The 23,847-nt window shown below is 43.2% G+C and overlaps 1 protein-coding gene across 4 annotated transcripts in view; it reads left to right on the top strand.

Moving 5' to 3' along the window:
• Window positions 1-23,847, top strand: part of FRMD4A (FERM domain containing 4A) — a 328,386-nt gene that overhangs the window by 125,974 nt on the left and 178,565 nt on the right. For all 4 annotated transcript variants that reach the window (XM_084868155.1, XM_084868156.1, XM_084868158.1 and 1 more), the window contains exon 2: window positions 1,427-1,492. In XM_084868155.1, coding sequence (XP_084724281.1) covers window positions 1,427-1,492 — 66 coding nt within the window. The remainder of the gene's footprint in view (window positions 1-1,426; window positions 1,493-23,847) is intronic.

The following is a 23,847-nucleotide window of genomic DNA, read 5'->3' as shown; positions in this document are numbered from 1 at the left end:
AGACTGGGGCACGGAGAGGAACAGGGGCTTGTCCAAAGTCCTGCAGCCAGTACCTTGTGGGACCAAGACTCAACTTGGGTCTCCTAGTGCCTGTCTAGATCCTCTTTCTATTACATCGCACAGAGCTATTAGTAGTGAAAAGGACCTGGGTTAGGGTCAGCTTAGCACATATCTCTAGGGTTCCTCTCTCACAGGTGAAAGCACTGTCGATCTAGGGTCATAAACAAGTAGAGGAGAGAATTGACACAAATCAAATGCTGCAGCCAGAGGGGTGGACATCTGCTCCCTGGTGATCATAAGTGGAACAAGTTTTGATGTGGGAAGTGACAGAGACTGGATACTGATCTCTGTCTCTAATAAAGTTATTGAATGGAAGAATGACTAAAGAATGAGCTACTTTTATTACCACCTGATATCGTGTTATGTATGTTTTTGCTATCCTATATAATAAAGAGGGAATATGCAAATTGAACAATCAGCAGAGACCTGAGACTGCGCCTCCCACCCCCACACCCCTGTGCGGCTTGACAGGGAACCTCAGGCCATGCCCCATGCCCTGGCGCCAGGTGAGGGGATGTTAGGCTGTGTCCCCCGCCCGGCAGGGTTTAATTGGGGGGAACCTCAGGGCGCACCCCCCCCCCCCCCGGGGCACTAGGCCAGAGGACCTGAGGCCATGCTCCTTGCCTGGCATGGCTTGATGGGGGACCTCAAGGTGCACCCCCCACCCTGGTGCTGGGCTAGGGGACCTCAGGCTGCTACCCCCACCCTGGTGCCAGGCTAGGGGGCCTTAGGTCATGACCCCTCTACCCCCATAGGGCTTGATGGGGGACCGGAGGCTGCGCCCTGCTCCCGGCAAAACTTGACAAGGGTGGGACCGGCCAGGACTGGATCTAGCATAATTGGGGGGTGGGGGTATCCAGGTCTGGGTCTCCTGTGATTTTGCGGCACATGTGGATGGGCAGGGACTTGACTCTGGGTCCCGTGGTGCGCTCCAGACTCTGACAGGAGGAAGATTTTCATATATATTTTACTTTCTTTCATCTCTGACACTTCTATTATAGAGAAAGGGCAAATAGCAATATTAAAATATTTCCTCTAATTAATCCCTTTTTAATGTGCACAAAGCACTGAGCCACTAGTTTTATTATAAATTTCGCTATAAGATTGTAAGCTCCATGAGGGCAGGGACCTTGTCTTGCAAGCTACTGCACACCCTGTTCCCAGAATAGTGCCTGGCACATAGAAAGTGCTCATAAATATTTTTGAATGAATGAACGATGCTGCTCATGGTTGACATTACATAGCCCAAATCCCTGGAGAAGTTTTGCCCAGAGGAATGTGCCCCCTGGAGTCCAGCACAGGGGACCCTCTCACTGTTTGCCAGGCTGCTAGACTCGCAGTGACCATCATTTCTCTTTCTTCTCAGATGACGGAGGGCCGTCGATGTCAAGTACATCTTCTTGATGACAGGAAGTTGGAACTCCTAGTACAGGTAAATGACTTTGGGCCCACTTTCTAAGTTTCTTCTGTGACTGATGGGCTGGCTCAGGCTTTGATTCAGCTGAGGGGTGGGCAACAGTGTAAACTATTTTTCAGCCTAAATCTGTACAAATCTATGAGAGAAGATTAGGACACACCCTGGTATTTTTGTGTGTGATTGCTATTTTTGTTCATTCTGTTTCTTTGCACACCACGCCTAAGGCATTCAAGGCCAGATGTATATCTAACCTATTGTTGCAAATCTTTAGAAAAGGAAATTCCACAACTGCCATTAGCTATTCTTTATGCTGGAAAGAAGTTAATTATAATATAACCTAAATAACTCTTGCTGTAGCCAAAACTGGCTCAATTGTCTAAAATATAGTTCATTATTTCAAGTTAAGCTTTCATGGAGATGAAGAAAGGGAAGCAATACTTAGCTCTGTCTTCTCGTTAAGAGCTGAATAATCACCTGACGCCATCCTGTGCATCAACATCGCCATCTCCGTTGAACATCTGTAGAAACTGACAGAGGAAATCAGTGAATCTCCAAGCTAAGAACGCATCTGTGCCTGGGAAATCCAAAAAGTAATTAGGATCAAACACCCTGGTCTTGCTCAACTTACTCTTGAAAAAAAAACATTGTTTTACCCAGAGCCCTAAAGAGTGGTCAAGTTTCCAAACTTGACTTAAATAACTTAATTCCAAATCTGTTGCTCAACTACAACTTTTGTAACTATATTTGCTTGACATTCTCAAATGTCTATCAAATTCATAGGGCACTGCTCCTTATCTATGACATTTTGCTGTGAAGAAGCTACAGTTCATCAGTAGGTTGACATGACACCTTTTGCTCACTCCCTCGGGGAACCACACTGTACCATTGTAGAGGGTCAAATAGACGTGCTCTCCTCTCATGTTCCCTTGTACATGCCACGTGGATTGCAAAATGTTCCAATTGCTAATTTAAAAAGTTCATACTTTTCATAGGAAGTAAATTATAAAGACAAACACAATGTGGGAAACAGAGAAAATAGGACATAGCTCATAATCACAGCACACTTATTCAACTACTCTTCTCATTTTGGCATATCTCATATTTATACTTATATTCTTCATACTTATATTCCTTACATGGTTGTGATCATAATGTATGTATAATTCTATATATTTTTCCACTTAACATTGTCCTTCACTAGCATTTTTCAAGTTATTATCAATTGTTATCTTTGTTAATGGCTGTATGAGTTTTAGAAAAGGATATACCATTATTAGCTAATCATTCACCCTTTTGAGTACATTTAAGAATCTTTTGTTGTTGTTTTGTAATTTTTTCCACTATGACAAGGAAATGCTGTGATTAATTTATCCACATATGTAGAGAGTTATTCCACATTTTGGATTATGTCTTTATTAGGTTTCCAATCTTATGAAGAGTCAAACTTGTGATCTGGGTTGGGGGTGAGTGGGCAGAGGGGACTATAAAGGAGCAGGATCTCTTCAGTTAGCAGGATCAGGACTAATGCAGTGATTGGAGCTTTAAGTTGTTAAGAATCAGTGTGAGCCCTTCACAGGTGAGTGGTCTGCAGTGTCCTCGATGCTGTTTTTGTAGCAAGACTTGGAGGATTAGATAGCAGCCAGCCTCTGAAACAGGAAGAGAGGCCTCAGGGACAGTGAAGGCACTTTCTGCAGGCCAGCCTGCCCTGGGAAGACTGAATGGAGGCATCTGAAATGGGCTTGAGTCATAGAAAAGATGTTTTATCACTGATGGCCACAGTTTTAGAAAGGCCATCCTCAGCCCTTAACTATCAAGAAAATGTTGAATTAGAACAAGCAAGAGTTCATATCTTCCCATCCCTTTTTAGAACATACTTCCTGTGATTCCCTCTCCCTAGAACACTCTTCCCACCCAGTCCCTGTTCCTGGCTGGTTTCTGTTAAGCTTTCAAACCACAGCTTAGAAAATGCATTTATCCCCAAGGCTTTCCCTGGCCCTACCCTCTGCTCCTCCATAGCTGGGTCTTAGCTGTACCCCCACTTCTCAACTCCCCCTTTCCCTCTTATAGCACTGTCATAACTCATTTTCACATTCACTGTCATTGTCTGTTTACTTGTCAGCATTTCCCAGAGCCACCAACAAATTAAGGACTGGGTCTGTTTTTTTCTTTTTGTGTGTGTATTTGTTTTATTTTTATCACTGTATCCCCCATATCCAGCCCATGCCTGGCACACATGTCAGTAAATAAATACTTCTTGAGTAAAAAAAATAATAATAATAATAAGAAGAAGAAAAGAGTGAATCCTAAAGTTTCCTGGTATTACTTCCCCAAAGGACTTACTTCTTGCCATAGAACCATTGCTTGGCAGGGGATTTACTTAGGTTAGTGCAAAACAAATAAATGAGTAAGTAAACAAACAAGAAAACAAATAAATAAAGCCCAGTCAACATGGCTCAGTGGTTGAGCATCAACCTAAGAACCAGGAGATTACAGTTCAATTCCCAGGTCGGGGCATTTGCCCTGATTGCAAGCTCATCCCCGGTGTGAGAAGTGCAGGAGGCAACTGATCAATGATACTCTCTTAGCATTGATGTTTCTATCTCTTGCTCCCTCTCCCTTTCTTTCTGAAATCAATAAAAATATAAAAATGAGTAAACAAATAAATATGGACCAATTCTAAACTCACTCCTTGCTACATTATTGCAGGGTGGGCTTCTGCAAAACTTTGGGGAACAAGGTTAAAGTTATTTGACAAAAGCCAACTTAAAAATTTGACTTTTTTTTCTCATCTCATTCATTCAGGAATACATTCTTTTGACAGAATCATTTCTAAAGGGAATTCCTATTCTCCAGCTCTTTGAGCCATCTCAGGGTTTTTAGCAGCATAAAGCATTATGACTCCATGCCCTTCTTTTTTATATTTTAAATTTATACAGTGATGAGGTCCATTATTGCTAAAGGTTTTGTTGTTATTGTTGGACGATTTCAAAATATAAAAAGCCTTAGACTAAGCAATGCCTTTATTTCTGTGATTGCCTGACAAGGTTTATAAGACAGAAACTGGGGCTTGGGGTTTGTAGGAAATGTTTATTTCCCGTGGAGAAGCGCAGGGGTTTACACCAGGGAGAGTGACTGACAAACATTCCTAAGCAGCACAGAGGTGGGAGGTCTAGTTTTTCGATCATTAATTATTAGGTAAGAGACACATCAAAGGCAACACCTCAGACCTTCAGAAGCAGGAAAAGACTGAGTTGACAGTCAGCAGCTAACAATTGCTTCCCACCAGGAGGATGCTGTTAAGCAGTCTACCACAGGGACAGTCTTCTGTGGTGGTACAGACCTGGTCACTGCAATGATAGCATTTCCCTTCTCTGGATCACAGAGCAAAATGGCCATGCGTCCCCAATGTAATGCTTTTTCTAAAGCCCTTTTAAGATTTCCGAGTGAAATCTGCTTCCATATCGCTGACTGCCCTGAGTAATTTTGCATCACTCACATGAAGGAAAGGGAAGGTTAAGAGGCCACATACTAGGATTTCATATTCGAAAGGCTCATCCCTAAATCCACAGGCAAGCCCTTGACACCAGGACATTACCACGTGACTTTTAAAATCATTGAATTCCTCTTTTATTGATTTTTTTTTTTTTTTTTTTTTTTACAGAGAGGAAGGGAGAGAGATAGAGAGCTAGAAACGTCGATGAGAGAGAAACACCGACCAGCTGCCTCTTGCACATCCCCTACCGGGGATGTGCCCGCAACCAACGTACATGTCCCTGACTGAAATTGAACCTGGGACCTTACAGTCTGCAGACCGATGCTCTACCACTGAGCCAAACCAGTTTCGGCATGAATTCCTCTTGAAGACAGCTAGAATGATGATGTGAGCATTCGGTAACAAATCAACCTCCGTCATCGACGTGGGGCATGTGGTCCAGCCAGATCACTCTCCCATCCAACCCGGAGACATCCAAAATTGTTTCAACCAACTAGAAACATACTCAAAAAGCCTGTGTCAGAATGAGAGAGGCCACCATCCTGGTGTGTCTTAGTCAGCCTCTGCCTGCAGCTGTTAAATATAGCCAGACCAGAGGGTGCCTGCATGTTTTGTATTGAGCTTTACAAGACTTGGCTTCATATGGTTATTCCTTTAAAATGACTTCCTTCACTTTTTTTAATGATCTGAATGCAGATTTGGGGGAGCATTTTGAAAGCAGACAAAAGAAAATGTGGTTCAACCTTAGTAAGAATAGGTAACTGAGACAGAGAAGAATTTCCTGACAGTGAGGGTCCGAAGATAGAAGCCATTAACTGGGAAGGTTCAGGCTCTTTCTCCTGGGAATCTTAAAAAAGGGATAGGTTTTCATTAGCTTGGAATAGCTGAGGTGTAGCCAGCCCTTTCTCATTAGGCTCTGCGGCTGTGCTGCTGTATGGTCCCCTGTCTCACAGGAAGACAGGCCAGGGCAGGAAACAGACCTGGGCCTTCTGCTCCACAGGCACCTGGTGTCAGGGCGTTCCCTGCACTTCAGATGAGTCCTTGCCATCCCCCAACTCGGCCGCAATGAACTCCGAGTCATTTTAATTAAATTTATTATTAATTACAATTGGCATAAAATATTATATTATTGTCAGATGTACAGCTAGTGGCTAGACACTGATATACCTTAGGAAGTGACCATCCTGTGAAGTCTAGTATCCCTCTGATATCATACAGTTTTACAATATTATTGAGGGATCCTGGATTGCAAGAGGGTGCAGGCCAAGCTGAGGTACCCCACCAGTGCATGATCGGGCCAGGGAGGGACAGCAGGAGGGCTCCAGGGTGTGTCCAGTCCTGATTGGCCATACCCCAGTAGCAAGCTAAACTACTGGTCGGATCATCTATCTGTCCCCTGGTGCTGAGTGCGTCGTAGTGACTGGTTGAATGATCAAACAATTGGACAATTAGCATAGTAGGTTATTATAGATATAGACAGTCCCAATGCTGAACTTGACATCCCCATGACTATATTTTTACAACTGGCTATTTATACTTCTTAATCCATTTCATCTTTTATGTCCACCTCCCACCTCCCTCTGGTGACTATCAGTTGTTGTTCTCTGTATTTACAAGTTTGTTTCTGGTTTTATTTGTTTTGTTTTGTTGGTTTTTTTTTGCTTGTTCAGATTGTTGTTATTTTTTTAGATTCCACATATAACTATAATCATATGGTATTTGCCTTTCTCTGACTTATTTTGCTCAACACAGTAACCTCTAGGTCCATCCATGTTGTCATAAATGACAAGATTTCATTATTTTTTTAGTCGAGTAATATTCCATTGTACATATGTATACAGATATTTATTCATTTGTCTTTGATGGATGCTTAGGTTGCTTCCATATCTTGGCTATTGTACATAATGCTGGAATGAACACAGGGTGCATATGTCTTTTCAAATTAGTTGAACCCCACTTCTTGTTTTGTTGAGGAAGCTGCCCTGTTGAGGAGGCAATATTCTAGGATTACAGTGTTGCCCCTCTGACCTCCTCTCTCATGACCATTGTCAGCACACGTATAACCGTCTACTTCTGTTAAAATAGAGGAACCAAGTGTCCGGGTATTCGGAGACATGGAACCAACTTCGTTGTTTTTCAAGAAAATTAAAAATAGTTGCTGAATTTTTTCTGTACATGACATGGTGTCCCTAGTCCTGAGAAAACCAGTGAGACAGAAACATCAGGAAAGATTTAGAGCTGCTCTGAGTAGGATGATTGGAGCACTTGAAATCTGGCCACTCCAGACTGCTGTGCTGTCTATATAAAATATGTATCAGAGTTTGAAGACTTCATATGAAAAAAAAAAAAAGAACTAAAATGTCTTGATGATTCCATGTTGAAATGATGTTTTGGGTACAGTAGGTTAAAATACATATGTAATTAAAATTAATCTCACTGATTTCTTTTCCCTTATTTAATATGGCAATTAAATTTTTTAATTTTTTAAATTTCACATTGGGCACACATTTGTGGCTTACATTACATCTCTGTTGGAAAGCTATCTCTGAAGAATAGAGAGAAGATCATTTAAATGGTTATGGTCATAATAGAATTGTTTAGGGTTACTCAGATGTAATCCTGTATATCTTCCACAGTAATGACTACACTTTATTTTTTTTTAAAATAGAGTTTCTGTGAAGTTTATCTTATTTAATAATCACATTAACTGTGTCAATACATAGGTACTCTCTCAGATAAGGAAACAAATTGAGACAATGGATAAATAACATGCTCAAGGCTACATAGCAGTACATACAGCTTGAACATAGGTCTTGTCTGTTTTCCCTGTACCATAAAAAGTACACTGAGTGGCCAGATTATTATGATCTCTGAAAGCATAATAACTGGCCACTCAGTGTGTGTGTGTGTGTGTGTGTGTGTGTGTGTGTGTGTGTGTATTAGAAGCCCGTTGCATGAATTCGTGCATGGGTGGCAGGGTCTGGCCAGCCTGGCCAGGGGGAGGGGACATGGGTGGTTGGCCAGCCTACCTGCTGGTCGAACTTTTGGTCGAGGGGACAATTTGCATATTAGCCTTTTATTATATAGGATATACACTGAGTGGCCAGATTATTATGCATTCAGAGATCATAATAATCTGACCACTCAGTGTATATACTGTGAAACCTAGAATATGATGTGTTTCACCTGGAATGTGACAGATGTGCTGGCCTTTAACCAGCATTGTAAGTGACTGGAATTAAAGACTTTAAACCTCATCTCAGGTTGAGAACTGAAGATGGGCTTGCCCAGATCATTCTGTTTTTTCAGACTCAATTTCTAATTTACCCAGTGGAAATTTAAACACGTGTCACATGATTATGAAGGATTTTCACATCATGTAGACAAGCCTGAGGGTATCAGGTGTGGAAGCAGATTAAATAAGCAGGTTAAATCAGTGTTGCCTTGTCATCACTGTTTGACAATGGTGCTAGTGACATTTCTTAAAGGTTAATAAGTATGTTAATATGGGCTTTGATAAAGCAGTGTTGAAGGCAAAGTAAATATTCTGGCCTATAAAGGGCTAAAAAAAAAAACCAAAAAAAAAAACACCACAGACCATGTATATGACTTAAAAAAAATCTGGAACCCTAATCATACCACATAGAATAAATGAACAGGCCTGGGTTCGATACATGTGTGCACACACCCCTCTCGCACCCCATCCTCAGCTACTTCCATGGATTACAATGTTCTTTTGAAAAAATATAAAGGATTTACTTGGATACAAATCCGAGTAAAACAGGAATTCCCCACAAGGTATATATTGCCAAGGGAAAAAATAAGTTGAATCTCTATCTTCCTAACTGAGAAGGGTGGCTCAATTTGCTCTCTGGCCTGTCCACTGATGAGTGAGCCAGGTCTGCCATCTGCTCCTGTCTGCTCTACATTCACCAGGAGGTCCAGTGTCAGCCAGGGGTGGGAAACCATGTGCAGAAGCTGGGCACAGACCAAGGCCTCAGTCCGGGACCTCCCAGACCATCAGGCCACCTCATAAAGGAAGAGCCAAATGGGTGTCAGGCAGCTCTGCTTTGGGCTGACCTCAAACTTCACTGCAATTGCCATCATCATTTATTAGGCTTCTTGCTGCAAAGATACACCAATGAGCCAAACAGATGTCTTTCTAGCCCCTGGGGATGGCTGACAATATTTACATTTTAAAGGCACATGGTGAAGCTAATAGATGTTAAGGTATAGATTAGGGACAGATGAGCATAATGACAACCCTAATCAAAAGTTCGTTTAGTGCCTTGGAGGAATCAGAAATAGTCCATAAAGTGTACCCTTGAGTGACACAGCAGCTAAGGAGTTTCCGCTTTGGCAAGGAGGGATGGACTGGTACATCTTCTTTCTGCAGCTAAGGCCTGGATAAAAAAGGGGGTTAGCTCTGTGCTGGTTGGCAACAAAAGACAATCCCTGTCTCCCTGTGGGGCTGTGATAGAGGGAGGATCATCAGGATGCTGCAGACTGATGCAGTCATTTAGGGTACCACCAACACATACACATACACATACACATACACATACACATACACATACACATACACACACACACACACACACACACACACACACACTCAGTTAAACATGCAGCTCAGAGGAGACAGCTCTGCCTGGGCTCTCAGGTCAAAGCTCTGGTTGCTTAACAATAATCCCATTTTTGTTCCCTCCCCCCCTTACCCTGCTTTCTCACCTCCTCCCCACCCCATTCTCCCTGAGGCTAATTTTAACCTATTTTAAAGTGGATTCCTTGGAGTCATTTAAAATGGCCAATATTTGGCTGACCTTTCCTACTGAAAGGACAGTTTCGTTTGGTTCCCACTGAATGTGAAGGAAAGGGAAGGGGGAAAAGAGGCATGCCTCCTTCCCTTCCAGGAAGGACCCCCAGAAAGTGGATTTTATGGTTTTGCTTTTAGTTTTGTTACTGCTGCGTTTCTTTAAACCCATTATAAAATCATTTCCACATGTTCTCTAAGGTAGCCCCATGGGAATGTTTGCAGGCAAGGAACCTCTGGGTGATGCCTGTAAACTGGGCTCCTAATTTTTGTCTCCCTGATCAAGAGGATAAGAGGGGGAATAAATGAATTTAACACACAATGCAGTTCAGGGAAATGTGAATAATTATGCTTATAGGGGAAAGACACACATAAAACACACACACACACACACACACACACACACACACACACGTGTGCACACACCCCTAACAAGAGTGTGGACAATTAAGAGGAAGCTGGCCATTTAGAAAGGAGGGTGTCACAGGAAATGGAAGTTAATCTGGGTGATTTTGTTTTTTATCCATAATTCACAGATTTATTTTTGTCATATTGCTCAATTCAAACATTTGCTCATTTGGTAAATCTTTATTGCTTGTCTGCAACTGTGCTATGCAGATCTAAGTGTGCTCCCTGTGGGGGCAAGAGGTCACATCTAGAGGCCAGAAATGATTGTTCAGGCTTTTTAGTACAACTTGTACAAATCCAGGGGTGGGTGTTCTTTTGTTCCTTCAATGACCTCTCTTCTCCCACAGCACCCTGTTCTTTCCTGTAAGGATGGGGTTCAGGAGAATTTGGGGGCATGAAGATCTATTCATCTGGCTCTGTTGCTGCTTGTCTCACCCTTGGGAAAGAAGGAAGGGAGATCCTCTCCTGAGAAATAAGGAGTTGTCCAATATCAGGTGGAGGAGGAAGGAATCGAAAGGTCTGAGGGCATCTTGGCTGCTTTATATTTTCCCCAGACCTTTCACCCACACGGGCCTCCCTAACCATTGAATCTCTCTTCTTTCCTCTTTCCTCCCTCGCCTAGCACTGATCTAACAATTTAGCTGTTAAAGCAATTCAGAAGATTCCAGATTTGGCTAAGCCCCAGGGCCACATGTCCGGTGCCTGCTAGGTATGTGTGACTGCTGAGGTGGCAGCTTTTAACTCCACAAACCCATCTCAAGCCTGTTGTCCCCGCTTCTCATCAAACCCAGGGCATACTTTCTTGCACCTGCTTTGAAGGTGAACCCAACAAGCTTAAGCACCCAGACTCCTTTTTGATTTATTCCTCAATTCTGTCTCCATCTTCAAGTCTTGACAGTTTTTTCCCTCCTAAGGAAAATGGCCTTCTTTCTACAGTCACACCATCACCTTGTGTAGACATTTGCCACCTGGGCTTGGCATTCTCAGCACCCTCAGCACCCCTGCTCTGTTTGCTTGGCACCCTATAACAGCCTCCTCGCTGACCTCAACATTTCCACACTCTGGACAGCTCAGTCGATCCTACACAACACAAGTGTGTTATTCTTCCTTCCCTGCTGCTTTATGACATGTCTCTGCTCGGCGCCTTTAGTAGTTCATGCTGTTTGGATTCCTCTATTGGGCTGTCATGTCCCTGCATAGTGAAACCCTGTCCTCCTTATAAGAGCAGAATATTAAAGGTGAACAAGGCAGTTTTGCCCCTACCTGCCTCCTCTCTGGATGTGCCCCATGTGTCCTCCTGAACTTGATGATTGCAGGGAATTGTTTTGATAGTGATGGACTGATTAGCCATGTGACCCTGACTCTCACACTTCTTTCACTTACAGAATCCTTTGTCCAATTTCATACAAATGAGGAGTTCTGAACCCCACCAGCTTGTCCCACCCACTAACAGGAACTTGCCCGACAGGCCACAGCAGACCCCACAGGGTTTAGAAATCACTATTCGAAGTAGAAACCAGACAATAGGAAAGTACATATCCCTTATGCAAATCAAAAAATTCCTAAATAGTTAAGTGTAAATTGAGTTTTAATTATATAAGCCATCTTTTAAACGCTTTGGGAAATTTTATAACTTAGTGATTAATCATCACATTGGTACCAGACTGTTCTAAGGGCTTCCTGTGTGCGCAATCTCAGCTGGTGATCAGCTCCACAATGTTATGAGGTAGGTAACTGTTATTGTCCTCATTTTTTAAATGAGGAAATTCAGAGACAGAAGAGTCAATAACTTGTTCAGAGTTGTATGGCTGGTAAATGTGGAGACCTGATTCAAACTCAGGCTATCTGGCTCCAGAGTGAGAGCAGCTTGTGACCAGTGTGCTGAGAGCACAGACTTTGGGGCCAGATGCCCTGGCATCAACACCTGGCCCAAATTCAAAACTAGCCAAGGTCATAGAGCTACTGACTCCCGCCGTTAGTCGCTCCATGACCTTAGCCAATTGCACAACCTCTTTAAGCTTCATTTTCTTTATCTGTAACCTTGGAATGATAACTGCCTCCAGTCTGCCTGATGTAATTTTATCTGTAAGTTGACACTAGTACCTGCCTTATAGAGTTGCGGTCAGGATTCGATGAGTTAGAACCTGTGAAGTGCTCAGAAGACTTCCTGGCACCTCATGTCACTCTCTTAGCTAGAATCAGATGCCCAGGTTGGACCACTTAGTAGCTATGGTAACCTGGGCAAGCCATGTGCCTTTGCTACCTATCGATAAAATGAGAATAACTACCTTAACCTTTTGGAGAAATGCTACAAAACTTGCTGAGTTATTATTCCTAATAATTTGGTTTTTATTATGATTCTGTACAAGGCTTTATGGAGTATTTTTAGAGTTCAGTGTAAGCTCACTTGACAAGTAATGGCCTGTCTGTCAAAAATGTTTTAACTGTTGAATCTCCCGGGCTTCTCAGCACATCATCTCTTCATCTTTTAATGAACTGCTGATCCTTCCAGTGTCATATACAACTCCTATGACAAGGTCATACAAGGACATGTATTAATGCAGAGTACTGATAACTATCCAGATAAGTGAATTTATAATAGTTTGACCTCCAATTATGTCAAAGCATGCTAATAACTTCTTGTCATTCTTGGGGATGAAATAGAAAAAAAAAATGACTTTGACAGATTCAGCCCAGTATCTTAAAAATAACCCTGTTCATAATGCTTTACATTAAAACGATCTTGTAGCACAGTTATATACAAACGGGTCATATTAGTCCAGCAGAGGGGAGGGTAAGAACTGAGGACAAACAATGGTTTCCAGCCCTTTCCTCACAAACTGAAGTTCTCACATCTTCACACGGTAGCTTGTTTCCCATTCAGGGCTGTATCCTGGGACAGAGGGGTTGAGGTGCGCCAGCCAGATCTTGTAGCATCGAGTGGGATGGATGTCTTGGGGCAGTCAGGTGTGTTTTATGTGATTCTGCAAGGCTCAGAGGAGCACCTGCCCAACCAGGCCTGCTGGATCTCAGCAATCTGATGATTCTTGGGGAAATCTCATGGCTCTGAAAATGCCTAACTGCTGGTTCAAAACTGGCCAGTTCTTTTTATATGTGTGTTTTTGAAGGAAGAAGGTTTTAAAATCTCATACAAGTCCTCTGAGGGCAGCAGATTAGTACAATGATGCTTACATTTTAAATTGTCGATAGATATTAAGATACTTTTACTAGTTTAAAGTGAGCCATCTGTTAATATTATAAAAAGCCTTTATTAGCATTCCTTACTCTTATAATAGTGTCAGTGATTTGTAAAAACAAAGTGTAACTAGACTCATATATTCGAACTATAATAATCCTCCAAATTACCTTAGTTCTCCATTTCCTTTCATTATATATCTTTAACAGACTCAGAAAGGTGGGGCAATGCCTCTCACCCACTTTTCAGAGATTAAGTGAATTGGGTTCTATAGTCAGGCTGTCTGTAATACTGCAATGAAGCAAGTATTACAACAATGTGAGTCCTATGAATTTTTTGTTTCCCAGTGCAAAAAACAGTATAGTGTAAACATATACAAATTATGTTTGCACTATACTGTTGTCTATTAAGTATGCAATAGCATTATAATTCAACAACAAAACCTGTACATACCTTCTTTTAAAATTACTTTTTGCTTTTTTGACGCTGAGAGACTTGCTCAATGCCGAGTTGTCATAAACCTTCAGTTTGTAAAAAATACAATAAAGCGAAGCACAATAAAACAAGGTATGCCTGTATGAACTAATGATACTGTGATAGCCAAATGCCTTCCACATTAAATTGGTTCAGTCAGAAGCACACATGCATGCATCTTAGGGGGTAGCATTGCCATGTAACCTTTAGTTCAGCAACAATGTTCTCACCAGATTGCATTTACAAGCATGGAAAGACAGTAGGCTTTTCGTTCATCTTGGCTTTGAGCACAGGGAGGCTGGTCACTTGCTGGTGGCAGCCGCCTCAAGCACCTCATCTTCCACAAGGTCACACCCAGGAAAGGGAGTTTCTCCTCTTGTTAACCCTTTTGTCCTGGAGGAAGAACCTTCCCATCCTCACTTCCCTGCAGCACCCCAGGCTCTTCTTCCCATATCTGAGCCAACTGCCAAAGAGACTGGATTAATGTGATGGGCTTCATCCAGTGATTCTCAAAATGTGGCCTGGTTGGCAGTATCACTGTCATTCTGGAACATGTGAGAATTGTGAATTCTCAGGCTCCATCAGGGCAGAGCCAGAGTCTGCCCCAGGGCAGTGTCAGAGCCAGAGTCTGTTCCAGGGCAGTGTGCCCTGGAGCCTGCGTGCTTCCCAGGCACGTCATCTGGAGGCAGGAAGGCCTGAAGACCGAGAGCACTGGGCCATAGGCCTTGCTGCTCAGTGTGATGTAGGCATTCCCAGACTTCTGGATTTAAGGGACGAGAACATTTAAGGATAAAAGTGGGGCTAGAATGTTTGCTTTTTTTTTTTTTTTTTTTTTTTTTTTTGCCAAGTAAGGGTATTAAAAATACTGCTGAGTACTGTAACTTGCACTTATGCAATAAAAAAGAAAACACATTGAACAGGATAAGAAAAGAAGAGTAAAGAACAGTTTCTTAAATAGAATACATTTAGCTTTAAGAAGCAATTGACACTCATTAAACTTATTTTTCTTGTTTCAACACTGGCTCATGGAAAAAATGTACCAAGGTTCAGGAAACATTGATGTGAAAAGCTCACATTTTTGATAAAGTCAGATCCGAGTTTGTATCCTGGTTCTCTCTTCCTGTATAGATGGTGTGTGGCCTTGGGAGATATTTGTCTTCATGAACCTTAGTTTTGTTGTTGCTAAAATGGTAAATATACTAACTACCTTGCAGGATTGTGATGGGAATTAGAGATAATGATAATACTCTTGTTACTGAGGAAATTCCAAGGATTCAGTCTTCCTCTCAGGAACCAGGGGCAAAATCCAATTAAATTATTTACTATACAATGATAGCTAATAATGCAGGCATTCTAAATCTTAATCCATGGCCTGAGATTGTTGAAACGAGGCCAAAGTTAATGTAAGAAGTCTCTACTGCCCCAAGCATGAACTTTGACATCACATCATTTTTTAACTGTGACACTGTTAGCTTGGCTGTCATAATGAAATACCACAGACTGGGAGGCTTACAGAACAGAAATTTATTTTCTCACAGTTCTGTGATCTAGAAGTCCAAAATCAAGGTGTCAGCAGGTTCTGTTTCTTGTGATGTCTTCCTCCTTGGCTCGCAGATGGCCACCTTCTTACTGTCTCCACATGGCCTTTTCCTGTGCAGGCATTTCCAGCCCCCCTAACCCTAACCCTAACCCTAACCCTAACCCTAACCCTAACCCTAACCCTGCCAACGTCTCTTCCTTTTCTTGTGAGGCCACCAGTCCTGTTGGATCAGGGTTCCACACTATGTAACCTTCATCATTACCTTTTCAAACATAGTCACAATAGACTTCAACATAGAATTTAGGGTGGGGAGCATACATTTCAGATTATCATAGTAATCTTGAGCAAATGACCACTTCAAGCCTTAGAATCTAATTTTTTTTTTTTAAAGAAATTAAGTCAAAGAACATACATCTGGACAACAATGCTTTCCTTGATGGGTAATTGTGAGGCATCAGTGTAGCAGTGTGTAAAGCTGCCCATCATTGGCATCCTGAGGGCAGCCGGCGGGCTTCATGCCATGAGCTCTATAAGGACACCTGCTGTGCTGCCAGGGTCAGCCTCGGGTTGCTCCCCTGGGAAGTGGGTGTTTCATGGGGCTGTTTCTCAGACGTGGGGTTTCACAGGGGGAGTCGGAGCTGGGTCAGCACATGCTAGCTCAAACCTGAGTCATCACTGGGGCTATAGCTGTCCGATACTCCCCAGCCTTCCTCACTGTAAAATAGGGCGATGGCCCTGGTGGTGTGGCTAAGTTGTTTGAGTGTCCTCCCATGAACTAAAGTCACTGGGTCCATTCCCAGGCACATGCCCAAATTGTGGGTTTGGTCCCCGGTTGAGGCAACTGATTGATGTTTCTCTCGCTGTCTCTCTCTCTCAAAATAAATAATTAAGTGCATAAGTAAAATCCTGTATAGTAAAAGCTCAGTGACTGACTGATAGAACTACCAGAACAACTGGTTGACCAGTCGCTATGACACGCACTGACCACTAAGAGGTGCAGATCCACAACTGCTGGGCTGACTGGGATGAGCAGCACTCTCACAGTGGGCGATTCCCGCAGGCCACACTGCCCATCAGTGCATGAATCCCTAGCACTGGGCCTTTAGTAAAATAATAAAATATGGGTGACAACTTATAAGGCTCCTTTCTTCTCCGGAGCCAGGAGACTGTGTGCAGTGAGCTGTGATTGAGGCCTGGGCTTATGACCATTGAGCCTCTGTGTTGACAGGACCATGCGGCAGTCAGGAAAAGCAGGTGAGCCTGAATCTTAAAGGAGAAAGAAAAGAGTGAAGGATGCAATCATGCCCAAAGCCAAATTAACTGGGACCTCACTGGAAACCTTAAAACTTTACATCTACATCCACAGACTTCCTCAGAGTATAATAGGAATATGTTGGCTGAGATTACCACTGTGGAGGGTCATTTAAAAAGTATTTTCTCAGAAGTAGGCTGGTCCGAGTGCAGTGGTGTCTTACAAAAAGTATTTTCTCAGAAGTATAATTTCCTTAGTCTTCTGTCCAAATGGATGGTGACCACCTCCAATGTCTAGAAATGGTTATTCTTCCAGCCAAGCCCTAAATTTAGGTTAATCAATATGTTTATCTTTCTTCCTTTTTTTTTGTTTTTTTGTTTTTTTGTTTGTTTGTTTTGTTAATCCTCAGTGGAGGATGTTTTTTCCATTGATTTTAGAGAGAGTAGAAGGGAACGGGGAGGAGGAGAGAGGAGAGAGAAACTTCAATATGAGAGAGCCATATCAATTGCTTTGCCTTCCACACATGCCCCAACCAGGGCAGGACACCTACAACCCAGGTACATGCCCTGGACTGTAATTGAACCTATGACCCTTCAGTTCCCCAGCCAATGCTCTAACCACTGAGCAACCACCAACCAGGGTTTGTGTTTATCTTGATCATCATCTGAAGGATTTTATTTCAATGTCATGGTCCTGGTCAATATGTTAGACTGTATAATAAAGGAAAACAGGCATGTCTCCATGCCCCAGAAATTTATCATCTGAAGAATGTAATGTCAGTACAGTGAGAAATACAGAAAAAAAAAATCCACATGGGAAACAAGGCAACAAACCAAGAGCGTAGTCATGAAAGATGGGTTGATGAAAGTAGACTGTAAATAGTGTGATGAAAAAAAAGATATTCTTTCCCATGATGTTTCTGAATAGGGGAGTGAGTGGAGAAGAATAGTTATGCCCTATCTTTCCTGGAAGGAATGGTTTCTAGGGGAGTTAAGCCTATTTCCCCCTGTATGTTCTTTAAGATGCTCCCTGGGAAGGTAAGGTAAAATAGAGGCCAAAGACAGAATCCTGATGGCACTGGCGTGGTCAGAACGTAAAGCAGAAGGAAGAGTGTGAGAAAGCGAACAGAAGATGCCCAGTAGTTTTGTGTAAACAGAGCCATATGGATCGAAAGGACACCTGGCTGGGCAGGAGTGGAATTGGCATTTGAATGGAAGAAAGTAGGAAGCCCTGAGGGCACCACACCATGCATTTCTTAATGGTGAGGACAGGGTTAGACTCTCAGGGTGGAGCACAGTGTGCACATAAATACTATGCAAACCAAGAGGTGAGATTGACTTTGAAGAACAATATTACCCAAGAGGATAAAAAATCAGAAGCTTCCCATTCTGATCAACTGTGGGAAAAAGCAGGGTGGCTGAACACATGGCCCTCTGATCCTTTGTAACGGTCGTACATTCCTTCTGCTGAGTTCTTGACCACCGGAAAGCTCCAAACAGTTTTGTGAAACAGGTGGGGAATCTTGGCTGGAGTTCTTGGCTTCTTGGTGCTTTTCACAGGAGAAGCAGTGATTCAGAACCCAGTTGGGACTGTGGGACACAGTGCCAGGGCCCTTGAGCCTTGCCCTGCTCAGCCCAGTGTGCTCTGGGAGAAGTTTCTTTCCAGCTCAGTGACCATATTAAGGGAGAGAGAAAGGAGGTATTTCAGTTGGTTTAAACTTGTATTTCTTTAACTTTGGACGGTCAACTTCTGAGGAAACCGTTTCTTGAACCAGTATCCCCAAAATGTGCTCCGTGGAACATGAGGCCCAGAAGGTGCTCAATGAGGGGAGGGTTCTGTGCTAAGTGAGTTTGGAAAATGACTCACAGTATGTTCCCATCAGGGATATGTATACATTTGCCTATTAAAACTATTGAGGAGGCTTGCAAGGAAGGTACTTGCTTAGTCAGTCTTCCTAGGCCTCCCTACCTAAGAAAATGCCCGCATTCCTTTCGGTGGTCCAGCTTATTAAGGTCCTGTGGGACTAGGGTTCTATCTTACAACGCTCTGGGAATTGCTATCTCTGACTCCATGCCAAGGCACATGTCCTGCGTTAGCTACCCCAAAGGCTAATGGGACAGCTCTGGGGCAGCAAGCCATTTGGCCTTTATGTGCCTCAGTTTTCCCAACAAAGTATGTTGCTTTTTATAGAGGTAGCTTTTTTCCTTCCCAGGAAAGCTACCAACATCAAGGAAATAAAAAGTGTTCTGAGCTCTTTAGGAAGATGGTACCACCAAGATGTTAGATGACTGTCATAAGAGTCCCTTCCAGGAAAGTCTGATGGTCATTCCTTAAAGAAAATTCTGAACTGAGCTGCCTAGTAGCAGGCCCATCACAGGCACTCTCTGGATACTTATTGAATCAACAAATTAAAATAACAATAGACAAAGAGTATGTAATTATGTAAAAAGTATATAACCACATAAAAATTACTACTGAAATACATTAATATGTTTTCTTTTTTTTAATTGCAATCACATCTATCTAATAATACAGTAATATGCAAATTGGTCAGGATGCTGTCACACTCTAATGACCACTATCTCAGGCCCTCCCTTGGCAACCTGACTCTCTGGTCTTAGATGATGATGCTGTGCTAACAGGTGTTGTGTGCACATGGCCACCATGGGGAATTATCTAATTGTCTGAGAGTCCCATTAACAAAGTGGGACTAAAGAAAAAAGCTGAACAGAGAAGAACTTCAGAGGAAGGAGTGAGGTCTGTTTAGTCAAGAGGAGAAATGTTACCCTGTTGGCTTAAAAAGCCATTTAGTGCTCTCTCAAACTCATTTAAATCATCCCCTCTTAATAGCCTTCCTAGAAGTATGTCATATGTTACTGTGGACCTGCCTCTATTCCCAGATCAACTCCTGCAGCTCTCATTCCTTTTTCTATTGATGTTCTCTGTAACCCTGCAGACTACTCTCAGAAGTTTCAGCCGCATCAATTTAGTCTTTCCTATGCCCTGGGGGATGAAGTCAGTCTCTTCAACAGTTTTCATTCAAATTCTGGTAGCCTTTGATTATTCAAAAATTAATACTTGGGGAGCTAAAAGGAGCCTCAGGGGTAAGGGGACTGATTCCTCTCCATTTTTCTTTTTCCAGGAAAAGAGAACAGGGGTTTAAGCTCATGTCTGCATGCAGAGTTATATTTTAGGGAATACTAAACTAATTTTTGTCCAGAGACTGGTTTCTTAAGAGAACCAACTGTCTCTGCTGCCTTGTTATTTGGTATTTTTCAAACTGGCTTACACATCCTCAGGGGAGAGAACTTCTTCCTAAAGTGCCCACTTTGGGCTTTACTTGTAAATACCAAGAGCCGCTTCTGTGTGTGATCAGAGCATTTATCCAAAAAGTCCCCTAGAACTGGGAGTTTGGGACCGGGTGATTTTCTGTGGATTCATCACTGTGGATACCTGTTTCTATTTGTATTGTTATGGGTGAAAGTGAGGTATCCCCTTTCCTATTGGGTACTAGAGGTGGGGTCCTTATGATATTTCAAGAAAGATAATTTTCTGAGACTAGAATGAGAGGATGAGTGAACTTTACTTGTGTGGAATTACATCTCTGTCTTTCTAAAATCCCACTTCCCTTAACCCAGTCCTGGGAGATGTGCAGCTGGGGATGCAGTAGTGCTAAGAGCAAAGGCAGAGTCTGGAGTTTTCGTTCTGTGGTGGAGCTGGGTCCAGTTTAGCATTAGGCTGGTTGCAGTGCATTCGTCCATTGTGTTGTGTTCACATGGTGTGAGCCATGTGGGCAAATGTAGGGGAACCAAGAGAGTGTGTCCCTGCCACAAGAGCCCCAGGAGCACAAGGGAACGGACTCTTCTGTTTAGAAGATTAAAAATCTCAAATCTTCCTGAGCTAGCAGGGGTCACACCTACTTTGGCCAATGACCTATTCCCAGGTGTGACTGACAGACAAGTACTCTCCCTATGTCATCCAGAAGTGACTGGGTCCCTTGTGTCTATTCTCCCAACAGTCTGTGGGGAATAGACCTGGGGAGTGTTAAACTTTAGCTTCCTGGCAAACTGCACAAATGGCATTCCTATATTATTTGACCTTCTCTCTGTGCCTTTCCAGTTATTCGTAGCTATGTTTATTATCATTATGTGTCATCTTTATGTTTGTTTTTTCTTTTAAATTTCTAAGTATCTTTAACAGCTCATTGGGGCATAATTGGAATATGTCAAACTGCACATATTTAAAGTGTACAATGGGATTGTTTTGTTGTGTGTTTATAGCAGTGAAACCATTAAAAAGTCTAGCTACTTCAGCTAGACCATAGCCAAAAATGTGTATTTCCACTGAGCCCACCCGAGACACCCAGACACTTATCAGTAGTATTCCTTTTTTTTTTTTTTTTTTAATCCTCACCTACCTAAGGATATTTTTCCACTGATTTTTAGAGAACATGGAGAGGAGAAAGTTAAGGAGAGAGGGGGAAAGAGAGAGGGGGAGGGAAGGAGGGAGGGAGAGAGGAAGGGAGGAAGAGAGAGAGAGAGAGATAGAGAGAGAGAGAGAGAGAGAGAGAGAGAGAGAGAGAGAGAAACATTGATGTGAGAGAGACACATTGATTGACTATGGATCGATTCTGCAACTGAGGTATATAATATATGCCCTTGATTGGGAATCAACTGTGACCCTTCAGTCTGATGGCCGATGCTCTAACCACTGAGCAAACCAGGTAGGGCTGGTATTCCTTTTTGATGAAATTGCTGGTCATAAGACCCCCACAATGCTGCCCCTGGATGGCCTGACTAGCAATTTGTTGCAGGGTGCCTGGGGGCTCTCTGGAAACCACATTAGGAGTTTTTAGGGGCTCTTGTCTGTCAGTCACACCTGGAAACAGGTCATTGGCCAAAGTAGGTGTGGCCACTGCAAGCTCAGGCAGGCGAGCATTTTTTTACTTCTCCATGGTTCTACCCGCAGACTCTGCTGTGGGGGTCAGGGTCATGAACATAGCCAGGACACTGTCTGGCCTTGAAAAGCTTGCGGAGTGTGAGGTGAGAAGTGAAGTGTGTCTCCTATGCGCACAGTCAGCATGGGTGGAGGGTTTCACTTCTGCATCGGCACCAAGACAGGAAGCTGGGCAGAAAGAGTCCCAGGAGCGGGGCATTTGGACAGGAAAGAACCTAAAATAAACGCTGAAGGAGGGCACAGGCGGTGTGGGGCAAAGTGGGCATTGGTGGACACCAGAGCAAATGTCAGCGCAGGAATTGGCCTGCTGTGCTTGCCAGGGTGTTCCATGGACCCTCCACCTTTCCTCTCTTTCTCTTGGTTTGCTAAATGCTTCAGTCAGGCTTTCAGCTCGTGAGGAAGTTCCCTGTTATCATCCTGGTATACTCAAGAACCAAAAAGAAATAAAGATTGCCAGGGTTCTGTTACCTTTAAAGTGCTGAGTTATAGAAGTTTTTAAGCATACTGTCTTATTTATGCCTCTGGCTCGCACACAGAGGCAGTTACCTGAGGTCCAAGTGCATCTGGCCAGCCCCGCCCTGGCCAGCATGGACCCCTTTCTTCGTGGTTAGTGCACTGTGGGCAGACTGTCTGTACAGCTTCATGTGCATTCTGTGACTTCGTAAATAAGCTTAACCCCAACCCCGTGTCTCACCCGTTTGAATGACTTTCGCGCCTGGGCCCTTCCTGTACTGGTCATGGTAGGTCCTCACTCCGTGCACATTCTAAGAGTGACTCTTCCTGAGGCATGCTGGTCAGTGCCAGGGCTGCGACTGACTCAGAAAGCAAGGGGCAGAGATGGATTGACAGTCAGACCTCTTGTGCAGTCCTGTGCCAATTAAAATCGATAAACAAATATCGCCTGGTGAGCGTGAAGAGCAGGGCATGCCACTACCCTTACCCCAGTTCAGGCCGGGAGGAAAGGAGATTAGTGTCTGTGTTCACTAAGATTTTTTAAAAAGCCAGGTTTCAGGTTCACTTTAAGCAGCATCAAATGTGACAATTGTTCTTTAAGTGTTGGTGGGCTTCAAACAAAGAAGGTAATATTAAGGTCAGTTTCTTGAGGAGTTATTGTGTTTTCTGTACAACTGGACTTTCATATTTATTGAGAATCATTATTCCTTACATTTTTTAACATGTTGTATTCATGAAGCATTGGGTGAAAGATCAGCAACAGGACTGGAACAAATGGTGGAATTCTGAATGAATGGTGTTGAAAAGACCTGTATGTCTGAGAGAGAGAGAGAGAGAGAGAGAGAGAGAGAGAGAGAGAGAGAGAGAGAGAGAGAGAGAGAAATTTGTTGTTTCTGCATTCACTGGTAGATTCTTGTATGTGTCCTGGAGGGGATCGAACCAACAACCTGGCATATCGGGATGACACTCTAACCAACTGAACAACCCAGCCAGGATTTAGGATGCGCCTGTGAAAAGATGCTATAAGAGTCAGAGCATCAGGGACCCAAATGGGGAGAACCGATTCTCCTGGTCACATTTTATCACCCAAACCCATCTCGCATGCGTTAGAGTACAAGTCAGGGCAGGGTTTGGGTTTTGTTTTCCATCTGTTTGTTTTTCCCTCCACTCTGACTAAGAAAGTGAAAGTCTTGAAGATGATGTGCCAGGGGGAGACGTTTTTCTGGCTCAGCTGTAAAGGTCCTGAGCTTCTGGGTTTGATGAATTCTGATACAGGCAGGAGTCCATCAGTGCATGAGCACCACCATGGCACAGAAACTCAGCCTCTCCCCAGTGAACGCCAGGCCGTTCCCCAGTGATGACAATTGGGGTAACTGCTACCCGAAGAAGGCAACTTGGAATGAGGATGTGGGTTGCGTGTAGACCTAAGTCTGTAGAGACAGTGTAGGTGGAATTAACAAGCATTCAGTAATAGACACGTATTGAGAACTGGATTCCATTTTATATGTAGTCTTATTTCATCTTCACAACATGCATAAGGTTGGTAGCATTATATGCATTTGGAAAAGAAACTGAGCTCAGGAATTAAACTGCTTGGCCATGAGCCATGATTCCAATTTAGGTCTCTGACTCCAAAACACTCCTGGGTTCTAACAGTGATCTGAGGATCCTAAAGTCATGATTTGGTGCCCAGGTCTCCAGGTCCCAGTCCTGAGATCAGCGTTATCTGGGGGAGCTCTACTGGGAGATCACATTTGGCCTAAAATCCCAGTAGGGACTGTGGAA

This window comes from Pipistrellus hanaki (assembly GCF_964339955.1).
Source record: "Pipistrellus hanaki genome assembly, chromosome: 1".
NCBI classification, from domain to species: Eukaryota; Metazoa; Chordata; class Mammalia; order Chiroptera; family Vespertilionidae; genus Pipistrellus; species Pipistrellus hanaki.
The sequence above is the reverse complement of the archived record's forward strand: the minus strand, read 5'-3'. Positions and strand labels throughout refer to the sequence as shown.